This window comes from Zonotrichia leucophrys, chromosome 1, assembly GCF_028769735.1.
Source record: "Zonotrichia leucophrys gambelii isolate GWCS_2022_RI chromosome 1, RI_Zleu_2.0, whole genome shotgun sequence".
NCBI lineage: Eukaryota > Metazoa > Chordata > Aves > Passeriformes > Passerellidae > Zonotrichia > Zonotrichia leucophrys.
Window position 1 is genome coordinate 90,080,164 of NC_088169.1, and position 18,171 is coordinate 90,098,334.

General features: G+C 49.2%; 1 protein-coding gene across 1 annotated transcript; it reads right to left on the reverse strand.

Annotated features, from left to right (window-relative positions):
* Window positions 1–3,243: 3,243 nt before the first annotated feature.
* Window positions 3,244–17,427, reverse strand: DRD3 (dopamine receptor D3). The gene is made up of 7 exons (XM_064722009.1): window positions 17,314–17,427; window positions 14,787–15,078; window positions 9,740–9,852; window positions 8,404–8,546; window positions 7,138–7,334; window positions 5,917–6,262; window positions 3,244–5,111 (listed from the first exon to the last, which is right to left on the reverse strand). Exons 2-7 carry the CDS (start codon window positions 15,066–15,068, stop codon window positions 4,915–4,917), a joined length of 1,278 nt encoding a protein of 425 aa, XP_064578079.1. The 5' UTR covers window positions 15,069–15,078; window positions 17,314–17,427; the 3' UTR covers window positions 3,244–4,914.
* Window positions 17,428–18,171: the final 744 nt, after the last annotated feature.

The following is an 18,171-nucleotide window of genomic DNA, read 5'->3' on the forward strand; positions in this document are numbered from 1 at the left end:
AAGGCATAACAAGAAAGGTCACTGCTATGTGTTAAGATTGACTATGTGGGGAGTAACAGAGAATAACTGGATCAGTGGCTTTTGAGATTGAAAGGCAGTATTGGTCTGGGATGCACCTTCTACATCCTGTTCAATGTCATTCAGCAAGAGGTACTTAGCTGATGCTCACTTTGAAGAAATACAGTTTTGAATCCCTCACACCTTGAAATTCCTACAGTCTTCTGAGCCTTCCTTTGCTCATAAGGCAGAAGGACAGGTGTCAAAATACTGCCAGGAGATGACATTGTTATGTCAATATGAATTCATTATTATCATTAGATAAGGAAAAACACACTTCAGTGGCTCATTCAAAGGCTCATGCAGATTTGGGATACTTGCATTGGTCAGAGAAAGAACTGATGAGCCCATTCTTCTTGTTAGATGAGCCAGGTGTATTTGACAGCCAGGGTCTGTCCCTTTGTGACCAAATCATCACACACTTAGCTGAAACTAATCATATTGCTACTGCTGTCCTCTGGGTTGTCCACAATTCCTATTTGTAGTTCTGAGTGTCACCATATCAGCAGCCTGCAGACTGTTGATCCTGCCTTGAAATGCTGGCATTGATTAGACATTCTTCAGAAAACATCACAACAGCAATAAGCTGCAGCCAAGCTCTGTCTTCCAGGGGAGCTGCCATCCTGAGTAGGTTGTGCTGGCCCCAGCTGGGAACAGAGAACCCCCTGCCACTCCAATTCCCCTCAGAGAGGCAGACTCCAGGTGAACTCCCTTGCCTTCCCAAGGGGGAAGCTCCCTGTGCTTAGCCCCACAGTGGGGTCCAGCTGAGCTCGGCTGAGTATCTGGCCAGGCCAGCCCAGCCCCTAAGGAGGGTTAAGGAGAGAACTAAGGAGGGTTACCTGGAGAACTGAGATTTTTCTGCAAGGCTTTGCTTTGTCCTTGTAGTCTGGCAAATGTGGATTTTAATATCTGCAGCTGGGACTGTTAAAACATGTCCAACAGCTGCAGCAAGGTACCTGCAGAAAACTCACTGAGCAGTATCACCTGCAGATCTCTGGTCTTTGACCATAGGTGAAACCTACCTCCTCCATAAATTCCTTGCCTTTCCAGGAACTCAGCTTTTTTCTCATGGAACATTGTTTTATCTTCTGCCCCATGGACCTTTGTGCTCTTCTGCTTAAAGATTCTTGTATGGTCTGGTGCCTGTTGTGCCTCTGACAAGGTGGAATGTTTCATGGTTTCTTCTCTGTTTGTATTTTACAGTGTAAAACTCAACATTAGAGCTTTTAGTTTTAACTCTGGATGGCTCCAGTTCAGTGTCTGGTACCATTTAGGATTTTAGTAACTTGGGTAACCTGCATTTTTGGTCCTAGACCTGAAGTTTAACACATGCAACGTGTGGCACATCTGTCACAAATGGGGAGTCCCAGGTACAGTGGAATAGTAAACTGAGGGATATGTGGGCTCAGTGTCTCATTGATCTGGGTTCCTGCAGCTGAGCCACAGCCCATGGCTCTGTGAGCTGGGAGATGGTGGATGCAGGGGATAAATGGTGTTTTCCAGTCCATTTCTCAGGCGTGCTGTAAATGTGTCTAGACAGGCAGCACTTGGATGGCTGCCTTGTACCTTGTGAGGGGTGGGGCTGCTCTTCCCAGTGAGTGTTGCCGGCTCTCCTTCATCTCCAAAGGGTCTTAACTCTCCTCAGCCACGGTGGAGCTGCTTCCTGGCTGCTCTCGTTCACAAATGTCCTGCAGCACAGGGCCCTGAGGTGCCCCACTGCAGCTGCCGCTGGGGCGGGGTGGAGGTGAGCCCACCCTGCAGTGCTGCACCTGCACCTGCCCAGCCCTGCATCTGTGCCCTGCAGTGCTGCATCTGCACCTGCCCAGCCCTGCATCTGCGCCCTGCAGTGCTGCACCTGCACCCTGCAGTGCTGCACCTGCACCTGCCCAGCCCTGCATCCGCACCCTGCAGTGCTGCATCTGCACCTGCCCAGCCCTGCATCATACGCACCCTGCCCAGCCCTGCATCTGCACCTGCCCAGCCCTGCATCTGTGCCCTGCCCAGCTCTGCATCTGCGCCCTGCCCAGCTCTGCATCTGCACCTGCCCAGCCCTGCATCTGCACCTGCCCAGCCCAGCTGCCACAGCACCTGGGGCTGCCTCCGAGCTCCCCTCTCCTCTCTGCAGGAGAGGAGGCTTCTGCGTTATCCCAAGGCTCTTCTAATGGGAATATCAGCATGTAAATGAGTCCCCACAGAACGCAGAGCACAGCGTCACAGCTCACCTCTCCCAGCCAGGTGCGGAGTCAGGGAAAACAAAACACCAAGGAGGAAAATGTAGAAACTTAAGGTTAGTAGGAGACATGGAGCAGTTGGAGAAGAAGAATGCAGATTACTCTGCTGTAAATAATGAGTGGGGGTGTGTCTTAGGGGGGCCCTCAGCAATCTCTCTGGCTTGCTGGAGAGGCATCAACTGCTTGTGCCTGTAATTGCTTCTGTTCCTTGGCATTTTCTATAGGATCACCTATGATTGTATTGACAGAGGAAAACTGGGCATGGTGCTCAAGCAGCACTTGAGGGAGGAGGCAGATTGTTTTGGTTCTGAGTTGAGTTTTTGTAATTGTGTGAGGGTTTTGTGCTGTATTTTTTTTTTTTTTTTTTGTCCCTAGTCAGTTCTGTGATCTGGTAGTTCAGATCTTAGTAAAGAAAGGACCATATGTTTAGATACAGAATTTTCCCCATCCCTTATAGCTGTGTGGACACAAAAATGCTGCTTAGTTTTCTGCCACACCTCCTGTTCTTACCTCTATCCTAAATCATCTTGGGGATCACTCCTTGAAGAACTGCTTCAAATTCAAGTAAGATCAAGCTGACCCCTGAGAGATGCCAGGCCAGATTTTAAAAGGGACCCAGTCATCCTTTTAAAGATCTTTTAATTTCCTCCTTTCTGACAATTGTTATTTAAAGCAACTGGACTGGTAATCTCTGTTATGAAGCATCTTAATGAGAATTACTTCAGTGGCAATCTGTCCACAGGTCGGTTCACTTGATTCATACCTCCTCCATCCTGTGTGCTGAGTGCCTCCTGTGCTATCCAGCATCTTTGAGCAGATGGAGTAACACTACTGCACGTCTGCCTGGTGTAGCTGGGAAACTAACTGACTGTAATTCCAGAAACTAACTGACTGTATTTCATCTGCTGGAAGTGCTTACAGAAGCCTTTGATTTCTTTCCCAGTTGCAAGGAAAATGCAAGTAATAATGAAGACTTCTTGCAGGTGTCCGGGTGGATGATAAGTTTTTTTTACAGGGAAAGCGTTAAGAGGGCTACAGATAACAAAAGGCTTATGGAAGGAGGTACATTAATCATGAAGATACCAAAACTTCCAATTACACTTGTGTTTTATTGGGTTAAGGCAGTTACAATGCAGTATGGAGGGCACCTGCCCAGGCAAATGACACATGCTCTCCACAAGATCCTCCTCCCAAAACCCAGACAAATCAAAGCAGCAGCTAGAGCTCTGGCATGTGCTCTGGAGGCAGAGAAAAATGGCCTTGGCCTCATATTAGGAAGGAAAGGAAGGCCCTCCCAGATGGAGAAGCTGTGGCATGGACACAGGCAGGAGCAGCACACAGAGTTATGCCCAAAGCTACCAAACGAGCATGGCTGACAGCACAACTAAGCCAAGTCCTGGCAGTGGGAGCTGAAGCCTCTGATCCAGTACAGCAAGGGAGCAAAATGGGAGAACCAAGCTGAGGCTCTCTGGCCCATGCCAGGTTTGTCTATATGAGGGGAAGAGCATTAGAATGCCCCGACACGACACCAGCTTACGGTACCTCAGGACTTTCTGGTTTTTTCATCCAGGAACTGGAGATGGCTTTGTAGAATACTGCTAGGAAAGGAGACCATGGCCAGGCCGTATTTGGCCAGCTCCTGGATGCTGGGATATACAGATGCCATGTGTGATGACAAGAGTATTGGCAAGGGGCATCAGGGAGAGTCCTGGAGCTGATCCCAAGGCAAATGTCCCTTCTTACTGGGAGGAATGTTATGAAACAGCTCTCCCACAGATATGGGCTGTAACTGGAGTTATTGCAGCAGCCAGGTGGTACAAACCCCAAATCTAGCAGTGCTCCTGTCAGGAGAGGAGCACAGGTGAAGACTGTGAACAAGTCTGGAGACAGGGTGCATGCAACCAGCTGAAAAAACAGGTTTGAATCTATGGCAGCTATCAAGAGCCTGTCTCTCTTGGTGGCCCCTGTAGATCACTGGGGTGTGTGGTAGTTAAGTAATGGCCAATCTATCATTGGTCCTTGGGTCGGGAGGAGAGGGGACCCTGGGGTAATGCTGCACTTGTCATGGGAGCTGACCTACCAGAGGGAGAGCAGCACCTCTCTACCTTGCAAGCAGCAGTAAAATACAAGCTGGCAGCACAAAGGAAGATTTCATTTGCAACTAGGGCGATTTTCTCAAGCACTTAGACTGACCCAGTTTTACAGGCAAACCTTTTGATGGAAACAACAGGAAAGTTGTTATTCTTCCATCAGTGCTCCTTTTCTAAGTTTCGTTGTCCAATTTTCACTCTTGGCTCCTGACTGAAGAGATCAGGATCCTTATCAAAGAATTCAAATTCTGTCCTCTTATTAGGACTGCTGTGCATGAGCTGGGTGCCTTCTGCAGGCTGAGGTTGCAGCTGTGGGAGGGCAAATGCATTTCCAGCACGTAGGCAGCAGAGCTGAGGGATGCCATCTGCGTTTGGGTCGCGTGTGCCCTGCAAGCCTGTCAGCGCCCAGCAGCGGTGCCCTGTGCTGGCTGATGTGCTGCACACCCAGGGCTGTGTCCAGCACTGAGGGACTCACTGCCTTGTCCCTGGCTGCTTCTCCTCCCAGGGCGCTGCTGCAGAGCGGTGCAGCCCCACAGTCAGCAGCACAGGATCTTGAGGAAGGCTTTGCGGAAGTCAGTGTTGAAGGTTGTGTAGATGATGGGGTTGAGGGCACTGTTGACGTACCCGAGCCAGGTGCTGGCACTGTAGAGCCCTGGAGGCACGTGGCAGGATGGGCAGTGGGCATTGAGGATGTGAATCAAGAAGAAGGGCAGCCAGCAGACTATGAATGCCCCTGGGTTTAGAGAGAGGCAGAAAACAATCGTGAGTTTAGAGCAGCAACTATTTGGAAAGGGGCCTGCACGGGTGACCTCTCCCTCCAGCCCCTCACTGTTTCTGTATTTCACAAACACTGAAGGCCACGTTTATTCCTGACATAGAGAGATATGGCAAAAGTTTGGGCTCCTTGGGACCAGGTTTGTGAATGTATGGGGCTTCAGAAGTGGTCTGATGACAGACAAAAGCAAGTGGCCACAACTTTGAGGGAAAGCCTCAGCTGCTTTAATCAGTTAGGATGAGGGCTGCTTTATTTTCCTGCTACTACTGAGTTAATGGGGGGGGGAACAGTGCATCTGGTGACCACAGCAGGTGACAGGGACAGCAGTGTCCTGGGTTCCTCTGTAGCTCCTTGATTCAGTTTCCCTTTCTGTAATCAGATTTAAGAGCTTCTGCATGTATGGAAACTTAGGATTGTTCCAGCCTTGCAATAGTAAAACAAAGGAAAAGGAAAAGCAAAGGTATTAGCTGTTGCTCCCTCTAGCACGGCTTGTTGGCCACTGATTTTAAACAAGGGTAACAAAACATAGTAAATAAAACACTAACATACATGGCTCTCAACATCTGGGAGCATTATTCTAGATTCCTAAATGTTCCACTACTGTCTATCCTGAGTTTGTGAAGCAGTAACAGCTGAAGCCAAGGCCCAGCTCGCATTATTTTAAAAATCTCAATATTATATTAGGAGGTTCTGTATTAGGAGGCTCCTGGAAGTCCCAAACCACCACCCCTTGCACCCCATAGGCAGAATGGCTCTCACTCACCCAGGACAATTGCCAGCATTTGCGTAGCCTTCCTCTCCCGCAGCTGGATCAGCCGGGGCTGCTGCTGGGCCAGCCTCAAGCTGCTGATGGTTCCACCATTGCTGAGCCTCCGCACCTGCACTGCTGCCTTCGTGCTCCTCCTCCTCTCCTCCCAGTGGCTGGGCTGGGCAGTCCCTTGTGCCCTGGTGAGGGATGCCTCGTGGCAGAAGCTCCGGTACTGCTGCAGGCCGAACACAGCGAGCAGCCTCCTTTTTGTGGACACCTCCTGGCCTGCGCATTTGAGCGAGAGACAGGGGGAAAAGGTGCCTTGGCATGTGTTTGGCAAAGCTTGCCTCTCCATGTGTTCCTGCAAAAGATGATGCCACAGAGGATCTGGAAACCATCCAAACTGCTCGTTGGGCCAGAGGATGATGAGGGAAGTTGTAGGAGTTATCCTTAGCCTCACTTGCCTTTTATATTGCACCATGTCCTCTGCACTGACCTGGGGGTTAACCAGCAGCTGGCAACACTTTGCCTCCATCCCACCAAGGAGAAGCATGAGAACAGCAAGAGAAGGAATACCTGCTCTGCTAACCTTCCATCTGTATCTTTGTGTTGGCCCTGCTCCCCTTAGCATCCCCACCCTTTTACTGTAGCTTCACTGTGCAAAAATGGGTAAAAGGAGTGGATATGCATGACCAGGTAATTCCTTTCAAACTGTTTGGTTCCCATGGTTGCAGATATTTCATCTAGAAAGGTCAGTGGAACAAATGTTGCATGCACCATGAGTATTTTGACCTCTTAAGTCTGTCAGATGAAGAGGGTTTTTTATTTTAATAACAGATGTTAAAGCCTGTGAAGCCCTGACAGTGAAGCTTCATAGAGCAAAAATCAATAAATGAAGACATTAAAATCAATAAATGAAGAAATTACGCAAAAAATGAAGACTTATGCATGGCTGAGAAAACCCTGCTCTGAAGAAATACTGAAGTAGGTTGTGCTCTCTTCTACTTGCCAGTTCTACAGGGCAGTACACAGGGAATATCCTCTTTCTAGGGGTCTGAAAAGGATTTAACTGGAGCTTCTGTGCCTCAAATATCATAGTGTATGAGCAAGGGATGGGATGAAAACATGTCAGGTCCCTCCTTATGCTTTCTGTTCTGCGTTTCAACCCTTTGAGGAGAAGAGATGATGCATTCCTCTCCTTTTTGACCACTCCTAGTGGGTTCATGTGGCTCTTACTTGGTGTGCATAGCACGGTTTGGTGCTGGAGCTCTGGCTGCCCTGCCGGGTGAGGGTTCGCTTCTTCTGCCTCTGTCTGAGGACGAGGTAAATTCGCACATAGAGCAGCAGGGTCACCATGAACGGGAGGTAGAAGGACACCAAAGAGGAGTAGATGACGAAACTAGGGTTGGATATGGAACACACACTGGGATCCCCTGGGGAGGAGAAGAGAGAGAGAGGAGTGGCTGAGCTGATTTCAGTTTAGTACAAGGAGGCTCTGGTGTGTTGGCAAAGCAAGACAAAAGGTGGCTGGGGGCAAAGGCAGTCTAAGGAGTGCAGAGTATGCTCTGTCTTACCCAATTACCTAAGCGATGCTTAAAATGAACCCAACACAGGGCCAACAAGCATTGGCAAGCATGCATCTGCCTGCTTTTCTGGCCAACAGCTGTTCTCTCATGTCTATTCCCACCCTTTCTCCTATTCCTTTGATGGCCTCTGAGCTGTCTAGATGCAGAGTGTGCATTCACTCCTATCTGTCAGAACCAGGCAGAGGGGGCAGCAGAATTTCCCACTCCCATCCCTTTCCTGCCTCAAGCACTCCAGAGAGGATGGATGGGGGCAGAAGCTTCTGCCTGTGACTCAGTGGGAAGGAAGGCTCCCCTGCTCCTCTGCCTCCAGGGAGACTGTGCTGCCCTAGCTAAGGGAAAGAAAAAAGACCAACCTGCTTCCAAGGTGGGGGCTAGGTTGTTTGCCCTCCTCAAAGGATTAGTTAAGGAAGCAGGCAGCCAGCTGGATAGGAAGGAGGTCTCTGACAAGCAGTGCTAATATGCAATCCTTCCTGTTTAGAAATGTGCTCTGTATCAGAGTTGAAACTGTGCTTCTGAACCTGTGGATATCAGCAAGATGCCATGAAATATGTGTGTGTGTGTGTCTGTGTCTGTGTGTGTCTGTGTGCGCTGTATGTGCTGCACGTTTTGCTCTGTGTGCTCAAAGTGATTGTTTGATGGGAATCTGAAGACCTGGACACCTTGATGGGCACTGATTTGGCAGCAGAGCAGGCAGGTTTGCCCTTTAGAGTGACAGTCACTGTCTACCTGAGCAAATGGCAAGTTTATAGACTTGAGTATGTGCGGATTTTTCTCCCCTTTCATAGTGTGGTTTTCAGTTCCTTAAAATTTCCTGTAACTTGGCAAATCTGCAGACCCATGTTAAATGACCTGGCCATATACAGGGCAGCTCCACTGCCAACCCCTCCTGCATGCCATTGTTCAGGATATCACCTACCTGTAGTATTGAAGCCAAAGAGGAGAGGGCATGACACTGCAAATGCCAGCATCCAAACTATCACAATCATGAGAGAGACTCTCCTGCAGGAGCTCTGCCCAGTGCTGTACTGGTACTGAACTGGTTTCACCACTGCCGTGTATCTGCAGACCAAACCAGCTCCGGGAAGAGGAGAGGAAGGAAGGAGGGAGGGAAAGGAACAGGTTTTTAAAAGGAGAAGTGAATGCAGCACAGGGAACATGATGGTGAATGTGGTGGAGAAGAGGAAAGTAGAGAAAATCAGATGATGGGATCAGCAATTTGTAGAAATGGTAAGTGGGACATTGGGGGGAGGAACAGAGGAAATCAGAGTCAGTTGGCAGCAGTGCAGAGAAACGCTCAGCAGAACTCACAGCATGCAAAGCTACAAGGTTTGGGCTACCAGATGGATCAAGAAACCCAGGAAATCCCCGACCCTCAAGGCCCTAGAGTTATATGGGCACTGCTGTGAAAGAGCACTCTGGAGTAACCACAAACTACTAAACTCTGTCTCAGCTGCCTGGTCTGGTGTTACCCTGACAGGCAGAGGGTTGCCTGGGGGCAGGTTGTCAAGGACCTTCAGTTGCTGGGGTTCTCCAGGAGATGCAGCTCAGCAGGGCAAGGATTTGGAAGGTACAGGAGTCTCATCTTTAGGAGAGCCTGGGGGCTGTGTCCTGCAGACAGCCAAACTGAAATGCGGATACAGATTCCCATGGAGGAACACCGGACCAAAGCAGCACTGAGAGCTGCCTTGCATTATTATCCTTGAACTACACATTACAAAGGTACAGCATGCAGTATTTTTCCCTTCTCTCATTCCTTGGTCCCAGTAGGATCACATGTGACAAGGTTTTGGCTCCCAGCCCTCAGCATTGCTTAAAATAGGCTCAGTTTTAAAATGCAGAAAACCAGAGCAAAGCTCAAGATTACACAGCAATAATCTTCATCACTGTCTGTGAATATGGCAGGATTTTGTTTATTAAAGCTTCATGACTGAGATCTCCAGAAGGAGAAATCCTATTTGACACTCAGTGGGAGCTGGATAACCAATTGTGGTTCCTGCCTTTAAGAAGCCTGAGGATGTGGTTGACTATCTACTGGGGATGTTTTATTGCTTGTGTTTCCTTGCCCTCCAGTGCAGGCCTCCTCTTGCAGAGCCACATTAACAGCAGTGGTGGCAGGGACAGACCTTCAGGGGTTTGCTGTCCTGAGGACACCGACGCTGTCTGTGCTCACCCCACTTCTTGGTCCCTGCCCCACTGGGGCACAGGGCTGACCCCCTTATCCAAGCCGTCCCCTGGATGCTGCCGTGTCTCACCTGTCAATGCTGATGGCACAGAGGTTCAGAATGCTGGCTGTGCACATCATTACATCCATGGTGACGAAGATATCGCAGCAGATGCGGCTGAACGTCCAGACCCCTCCGGTCACCTGCACCAGTGACACAAAACTGTCAGCCTTGCCCTGCACCAGGTCCTGACAAGTTATGTGTGAGAAGCTGCTCTCCTCCAGGTATCTCAGCAGCTTGGAGGAGTTCCACAGTGATGGGCAGAGGAAAACTGAGGCACCAGTGTTGTGTGCAAGACAACACAGCAGTAGGTCGTGGAGAAGGAGCCTCACTTTAATTTCAATCCTTTACATGCTCTTACAGAGGGAGGCAGGGAGAAGAAACAGCAGCTATCCCTTCTCTCAAGGCCTAGCATGAAAAACTGATTTAAATTTGCTATCACTGTATTTATCCTTTGATTAATGATTATCTGAGAAAATCTAAGGGCTGAAAGTCTTTCTCAGCTTAGCTGCCAGAGTGCTCTTGCAGGCAGCGAGCTGGAAAAGTGCTGCAAATTTTTTGCATTTATGTATGAAACCGAGATCTGAGACTGAGGCTTCTCAAATACCTTATTTGAATTCATATCTCAGTTATAGATTTTGATTATTAGATCTGAATGCAAACTCACAAGCTACTCAGATAAAGGGGTCTGAGTTGTTACCAAGCTGTTCTGGTTGTTCTGAATTTTTAATCTGAAGTGTGTAGTTGTGAAAGCTCAGCCACAGCCTAAGCTCAATCTTAGCAATGGAGAGAAGTGGGTTTTGGAGCAGGCACCAAGTTCTTGACAATGACCTTTTTGATTGACAAGCATGTTCCAAGCACTGTGTGGCCCTGCTGTCCTTGGGATTGGGATGACAGCCTGATTCTGAGGGATGTGGTCTGCCTCAGTGCCCACTCCTTGTAGGAGATGGAGGGCAGGCTGCTTCCTTGTTCAGCTGCAAACAAACCCAGTCCTGTGCCGAATGGGGGAGCAGGAGAGAAAAAAGGGGGAAAGTCCATGCTTGGGAGAGAGCCTGGATTTTAGCCTTCAGCCCTGTAGATCCTGTTGTTTCATCTGGCTCCTGGGAAGCAATCAGAAACTGCCCCTAGTTTCTGGTCTCTCTGCTCACATTTAGACAACATCTGGAATACTGCACCTGGTTTTGAGGCATCAGTAGAGGAAAAACATTGATTAACAGGAGTGAGTCCAGAGGAGAGCCACGAAAACAATCCACAGGGGCCGGGGCAGCTGTGAGGATCAGCTAAGGGAGCAGGACTTTTTCAGTCTGGAAAAGTGATGGCTTTGAGGGGTGGGAGACTAACAGCCCTCTGGTGCAGTGGGAGGATATTGAAAAGGTTGAAGAAGATGGAGCTGGGTTTTTCACAGCAATGACAGCAGTAATGCTGTGGGAGGACAAGAGGCAACAGGAATGAGCTGGAAGAAAGGTGCAAACTGGTTATGAAGGTTACTTTTCTGACTACAGGGACAGTGATACAGTGGAGCCAGTTGCTTGATAAGTCTGCGTAGGATCCATCCTAGGAACTCTTCAAAACCCATTCAAAAAGAAGTATCCCAGCCATACTGGAGAGGGTGCCACAAGTAAGCTTGGCTTCTCAGCCAGTGGGTCAGCCCTGCAAGTGTTGGTGCCTAGGAAAGAGGCAGCCCTCTGCAGAGAAAAGCACTTGTACAAACACAAAATGCACTCTGTGAGAATTGTTTAAGAAATAATCCCGAGAAATGTAAATTATTTGATAGTGGCAGCACTCCCACACATGGGCACAAAAACTTGCTGAGGTGAGCTGTGCCTTTTGGGTGTTCTCTGCTGGACCCAGCTGCTACATTTAAGAAATCAGGTATTGAATGAGTCAGTCTTCTATTAGACCCTCTGAGCCTGAATGAATGCAGGGGAGGGAAATGGGAATTGGCTTGCAGAATGCAGAAGGGAACTGTGCTTTCTTTTCCAGTTCTCTTGATAATGGAGCTGCTCCTGTTTTCTTATAAAAAAGTAAGTAAAGAGGAAAAAGTCAAACCAAAACTATTGAGCTTTTCTACACAGATGAGCTACAAGACATGCAGTCTGAAGGCTGTCCATCTGAGATTAGGACCTTAACAGGTAGGTTCAGCTTCCTAAGAAACACTACACTGGTTTTACTTTAGTTTCATATTTTGAGATCTGCTTGACCACCTCAAAACACATTAAAAATTGCTGGAAGCCTTTGCAGTGGGACCCAGTACATGATGTTTCTGCACTTTGAGGTAAAAAGCAATGCAGTTTCTTTATGAGCTGTGGAGTCTGAAGAATATTTCACCAAGCCAGTGGTAGGTGTTCACAAGAAAGCCAGCTGCCGCTAACCCAGGAGATGAACAAGCACTTAACTGAGGGAGTTTCCAAGGTCCTGAGCATGTTAAAATGCTGAGGTCAAGAATGGGAACCATTAAAACTGAAGAAGGTGCTGTTGGGGATGGCTCAGAAGTGAGCCCTCTCAGGATGATGCTATCACATCACACCACCCCCCCTGCAGCTTGTGTAAGAGGATGCTTGACAGATCAAAATGTCTGGGCTTAAAACCCATTCTCACTTCCACCTGCCACTTCTGAAATGGGGAGTAGCTCTGCTGGAGTTGGTGAAGTAGTTAATATTTACCTGTGGGGTATATGAACCCAGAATTTATTCCAGAATTTAACAGTGAAGAAAAGCCTTTTTATTATATGCCTTGTTCAACATTTTAAAAATTCTATTTCTGATCTTCCTTTTATTGCTCTGTTCTAATCATCTTTGCTACAACAGCAAGAACCTGCTAGTCTGCATTCCTGGTTTTCATGTGCTGGCAGGGTACTTCTCCTTTATCCCTCTGGTGCTTTTTGTCCAGGAATCTCAAAAGGTATCCCAGGTATTAATTGAATGAATCCTCATATCTGCCTGGGTGAGGTGGATGGTCAAATATTAATCTCTTACAGCTGATGAGAGCAAACTACAGAGAGATGAGCTGATACAATCTCTCATTACCACTCAGAGTTTATGCAGCAGAAGTGTCCAGGGTGAAATCTGGCTTATCAAACACGGTGCTCAAGATCCCTATAGACTATTCAGGTCAGGTTTTCACCTAATCTTCCTTGACGACCAGTCTGCTTTATCTACAAAATTGTGGTGTTATTATTTTTAACTTCCGAACTCTATAAGAAGCTTTCCAGTTAATGAATGCCCAAAGATTATTTTTTTAAACTTATGCTTATTTCAAGAATTCTCCTGAATTCTTAAAATAAAGAACAGAATCTCCACAATTCAGATACGAATGGTGATGCTGCATTGAGGAGCACACGGATAGGAAAGTAGGAAACCAAGTTGCATCAGGAAATGGCAGGCATGAAAGCAGTGGTGCATCTAAGCAGGCTCCCTGCAGGGTTTTGTGCTTGAGAGCTGCCCGGGGCTGCTGCTGGCTCCTGCAGCTGTGAGATGGCTGCTCATGGGTCTGCACAGTACAGAGAGCACTCGTGTGGTCAGCACTGCTCACAGCCCTGTCCTCCCTCTGACACCAGTCCAGCAGAGCTCCTGGAGCGCACAGAGCAGCTTAGGTCTCACTGCTCCTGTGAGAGACAAGGTGAGGGACAGTGTGACTCCCCAACAGACTCAGCAGACTAGACCTCAGTGACAACCTTCTCCTGAAGCTTTCTTCCCCTTTGGAGGTAGAACTGGATGCTGTGAGAAGCCTGAGGAGGGTGTTCCCAGCCATGCTGCCGCATGTCCTCCTCCATCTATGCAATGACTACATGGCATGATGGTGTTTAATGCCCTCAAACCCCAGTGGGGAGGGTACCCTGATGCCACTGTGCTGGAAACCTTGGTGAGCTTCAGCAGCCACAGCAGCAGAGATCAGTAAAGAAGAGGGCAGCAATATTGGTGTGCCAGACCTACATGTTGGCCCCCAGAAGATTGCTAGACACTGCTAAATAGCACTTCTGAGCAGAAACCTCCTTGAGATGAGGATTTTGAGGCTATAAAATGTTCCTGTTGCTGCTCTGTCACAGCCTTCCCAAAAGATTTCTCAGAAAGAGACAGTTCTGGTTTGCATGATTGATAAAATAACACATTTCATGGCCACTGATGACTAAAAATGGAGTGTAAAGCACTCACTTCACAAGCAGCATTTAAATCTGAGGCATTTATCCACCTTAAGCTTTTCCATAAATAAGGGCCAGTTCTGAAGTCTGGTTTGGCAAACCTTCAGTAGATGAATAGGTATTCTACCCAGTTTTAGGGACTAAATGATTTTTTGGCAATTTCCAGGCTCATGGTGTATTGAAGCATGATGCCATCTCTGCTTCATTGACGGCATTGCTGATCCATAAATAGCAGCAAATATTGAAAAACTTTGGGGCTTTTTGGACTGTTTTTTAAATCTTAGTTTTCCTGGAGTCCTACAGCCCAGTTTTATAAGAAGTCCTGTGCAATGCTAGGATTGGTAGTTTGGTTTGGGATGTGTATGAGTTCTTTTCTTTGTTGTCTGGATGACTCTTGCATCAGCTGCTTTGATTATCCAAGCTCCTCAGACGGAAATTAGTCTTGAATGGGTCTACAAACACAACTAGGAAATGGACCTACTGTTGTGCTCACAAATCATGAGCAAGGCTTTGTATGGGGCAGAGGCTGCTCCACAGATGTGCCTCAGTCCCACCCTGTCCACAGCAAGAGTGAGTGCCAAGTGTTTTCTAAAGCAAAGCATGATGTGATTTCATTAAGGATTGGAATGCACTTGAGCTGATAGACTATTCCAGTCTCAAATAAAACTTGACTTTTAATAATATTTTTTAGTTGCAATCAAACTGAAGAGTCTAACTCTATCTTTCTGGGATGGCTTCCCACACACACACACGCACACACTCTTATACCTTTTTTTAATAACTCCATGCAGCACACCCAAGCAGTACACAGCCTGCAGGACAGCTCCAGGACTGTTCCCCACAGATCAGTCTAAATGCTGCTACAGCCTTCATTAGGAACATGAGCACACATGCAGTGGTGTGGGTAAATTCTGCTGATCATTCCTGAGAGGTACTCACCTCCAAGTACACCATCCATGGCATCACCAAAGTAGCCACCAGCAAATCTGCCACTGCCAGGCTCACCACGAGGTAGTTGGTCGTGGTTTGCAAGGTGCGTTCCCTCAGCACAGCCAGGCACACCAGCACATTCCCAAAGATGATGGCCAGAATCAAGATGCAGTAGCAGAGGGCGTAGTAGGCGTGTGAATGGGGCAGCCCAGGCTCTGTGGTGCTGTTTGCCCCACAGGGAATGGGGTCTGTTGCATTAGGATGGCTGCTGGCTCTGGTGAAGAGGGCCATGGGGCTGCCACTGCAAAGAGAAAGAAAGGACTGAAAATCACAGCTCTGTAATGACTGTGGAAAACAGAACCCCCTGTGGGTACTGGGATGATTTTTATACTTTCTGTATGAATTCTTCTCCAAGCCAATCAGAAAGGTATTTTTTCTGCTCATATACAGGCAGAGCTTTGCTTAAAGACTTCCTTTCCGTTCTTCACTGAATCTAAGCCAAGAGAAGAATACAAGATTTCACCTCCTGTGTGCATGTGAAAGATGGATCTTACCAACCAATGCAGCTGTATGGAAAGTGGGCAATGGTTTTGAAAAACACCAAAGTCACAGCACAGTATAAGTCAGCTGGGCAAGAGTGCAGCCTGAAAGACAACAATTTGAAATTATGTGCAAGACCCAACACAGCTACCCAAACATGCTAGGGCTTGGCCAAAATTTGGAACTTATATATTTTCTTCTGGGAAGTATCCCCTTCTTTCTCTCATCAAAAAATGTCTTCAATAAGTTCACACACTCAAGTGCTTGGCAGACTGGCAGCAAAGCAAGCACCACCTCCAGAATTCCTCTTCTCCTGTAGCATGTCCCAACCCCTGCCTGCCTTGTAAAGGGTTGACTGCTGGTGCTGTTCCCATTCCATCCATACGGTGCTCTGTTTTCCATGCCTGGCCAGAAGATATGCTTCCTGTGCTGAAAAGCCAACCAGCTTGATGTTTGGGATGAAATAATGGGAGGATGCTTGCAGAGTGCTCTGCATTTCTTTTTCTTACAATAGATTCAAGTCTGTTTTCAGTAACCTACCCTTCCTTGATTTAAGAGGAGGATCTTTTTCCAGAAATATGAAAGCTGCTGTACCGAGGTTGTTCCATGACATTTAATGGCTTGTATCTTCTTTTTCCTTTGCTACTGCTCCTGTTGCTGAACTCATCAGTATGACAGGTACGAAAAGCAAGGACAAAACATTGCAATACCAGTGGTATAAATATTACTCTGTTTCACCTCACCCCTAGAATAGCAGCATCTGTGATGCACAATGGGTATAAATTGCTCCAACCCCTTGGCATAAACTCATCCTTAAAACTGTTGCTACTTTCCCCTGATGATTTGTAGCTGGGAGAGGGCAAGGGTTGAATGAGATGGAAACTGAACTTCCCCATGTCTTGTAAACACAGATCCCTCAGAACAGGGGTGAAACAATCTCTTGTGGCTTGTGCTTGTCTCCTCTATCTTTCTTCTGCCTGACCCTGACAAAGAAGTTAAGCTTTCCACTGGATCACGTAGCTCTCTTGTAGCATGAGCGCTGCTGCTGGGTCCAGGACTGTTCATAAAACAGTTGAGCTGCAGCCACCCAAAGACAGGATTCATTTTACTGTGTCCCTTGCACAGACACAGTTCCCACTCTGGGAATTCTGTATTGTCTGGAGCCAGGAAAGGCTAGTACTGTAGTGCAGGAAAAAGCCGCTGCCTAGGTGATAAGCAAGGCCAGAACAGGGAATAAACAAAACCTCACCAATTATATACATAACCAGAAGGCGTAAGGCATCCCAACACACAGTTTGGCTGTGGTTTTCCTGTCTTGTCTTCTGTTTCCTATATTCACAAGCACTATTTTTGACTCTCACCCCAAAGTCAGTCTTCCCTACTGAGATCCCTCCCAGCCCTGCCAGGTCCCTCATCCCTGGACTGTCCTCAATTCCCCCCCCACCCGCCAGTCCTGCTCACTCCACACCTGGCCAGGGTGCTGCCAGTGCAGGCACCTACCAGCGTACCTGGATACCCTCACAGAGAGAGGGGTGGCAGGACACCCACCGGCTAACGGGGTGACGACCTGCCATGGGGACAAGGGTCGCAGCCGTGGGGAAGAGCCGAAGGAGGGGAAAGGGGGGGAAAGGGACGCTCCTCCCGCGGATCTCCGCTTCGGAGGGGTCCGGGTGCCTGTCCCGGCCCGCACGGCAGATCCGGGTGCGGGAAAGGGTTCGGGGTCCGAGCGGGGGCTCCAGCTGTGGCGGTGGCTTTGGCTTCGTCTCCAGCCGCGGGTGCTGCTCCGCTCCCGCTGTTCCGCGGCTCCCGCACCCGAGGGGCAGCAGGAGCTGCGCCGCTCCCCGCGGTACCCCGGGCCCGGCTGCCGTGTGCCCCGGCCATGCCGTGTGCCCGGGGGGCTGGGGAAAAGCGGGCAGGGAGGGCGGCGGGGAGCTGCGGGAAAGGAGGCTGCCGGCGCCGGGCGGGAGGGGAGCGGGAGGCAGCAGCCAGGACTTACCCCCGGCCCGCGGGCCGTGCCGCCGCCGAGCAGAGCTCGGTCCCGCTCCAGGTCCCCGGTCCCGCCGACTCCCGGCCCGACCCGCTGCCTCCCGCCGCCTTCCCGGCGCGGAGCCGCGGGGCGGGACCGGGCTGGCCACCTCCTCCCGCCCGCCCCCTGCCCCGGGACCCCACGGGCCCGGCCGGGGCCGGGCCGTGCCCGCCTCAGGTGGCCGGCAGGTTGCCCTTCTGCCCAAGGGGCGGCGGAAGGCGTCTGGGCGAGTTTTGGCGCCGGGGTCCGCAGCAAGGGCGTGCTTGGCTGAGGGATGGAGCTGCTCCTGCCGGGAGGCGAAGCGGGGAGCTGGGGGCCCGGGGCGCCGGTGCTGGGCCGAGCGCGGGGAGATGCCTCGGCCGGGGCTGCTTGCCCAGCACACAGAAAGTTGTCGCTTAAAAAAAAAAGCAAAAACAAAAAAACAAACAGTTGAAAAAAATTATCAAGGCAGAGATGATTTTAAGAAGGGGGAGGTTTAAAAAATATATCTCTTTAAATAAACTGCCCTAAATCTGAGATGAAGGAGTGTGGGTAAGTGAAGAGGAAGTTGGAAAGGAGACTAATATTGGGAAGCATCCTTCTCCAGGGACCACTGCCAGTAGGCACAGCACGAATGGCCAGGGCACAGCTGCAAACCCTGCCACATCTCTGCGATGTGGCTTCCTTTGAGGTCTGAGATGGAATCTTCTGAGGCACAGTTCTCCTCAGACTGTGGTCACGGGGGTACGTGTGATGCCAGTGGATCTTCTCTCTTGAGGTTGGGTTGTGCCCACCACCCACTCTGGCACAGCAAATGGGGCTTGCAGGGAGTTGTCAGGAGGGTACAGG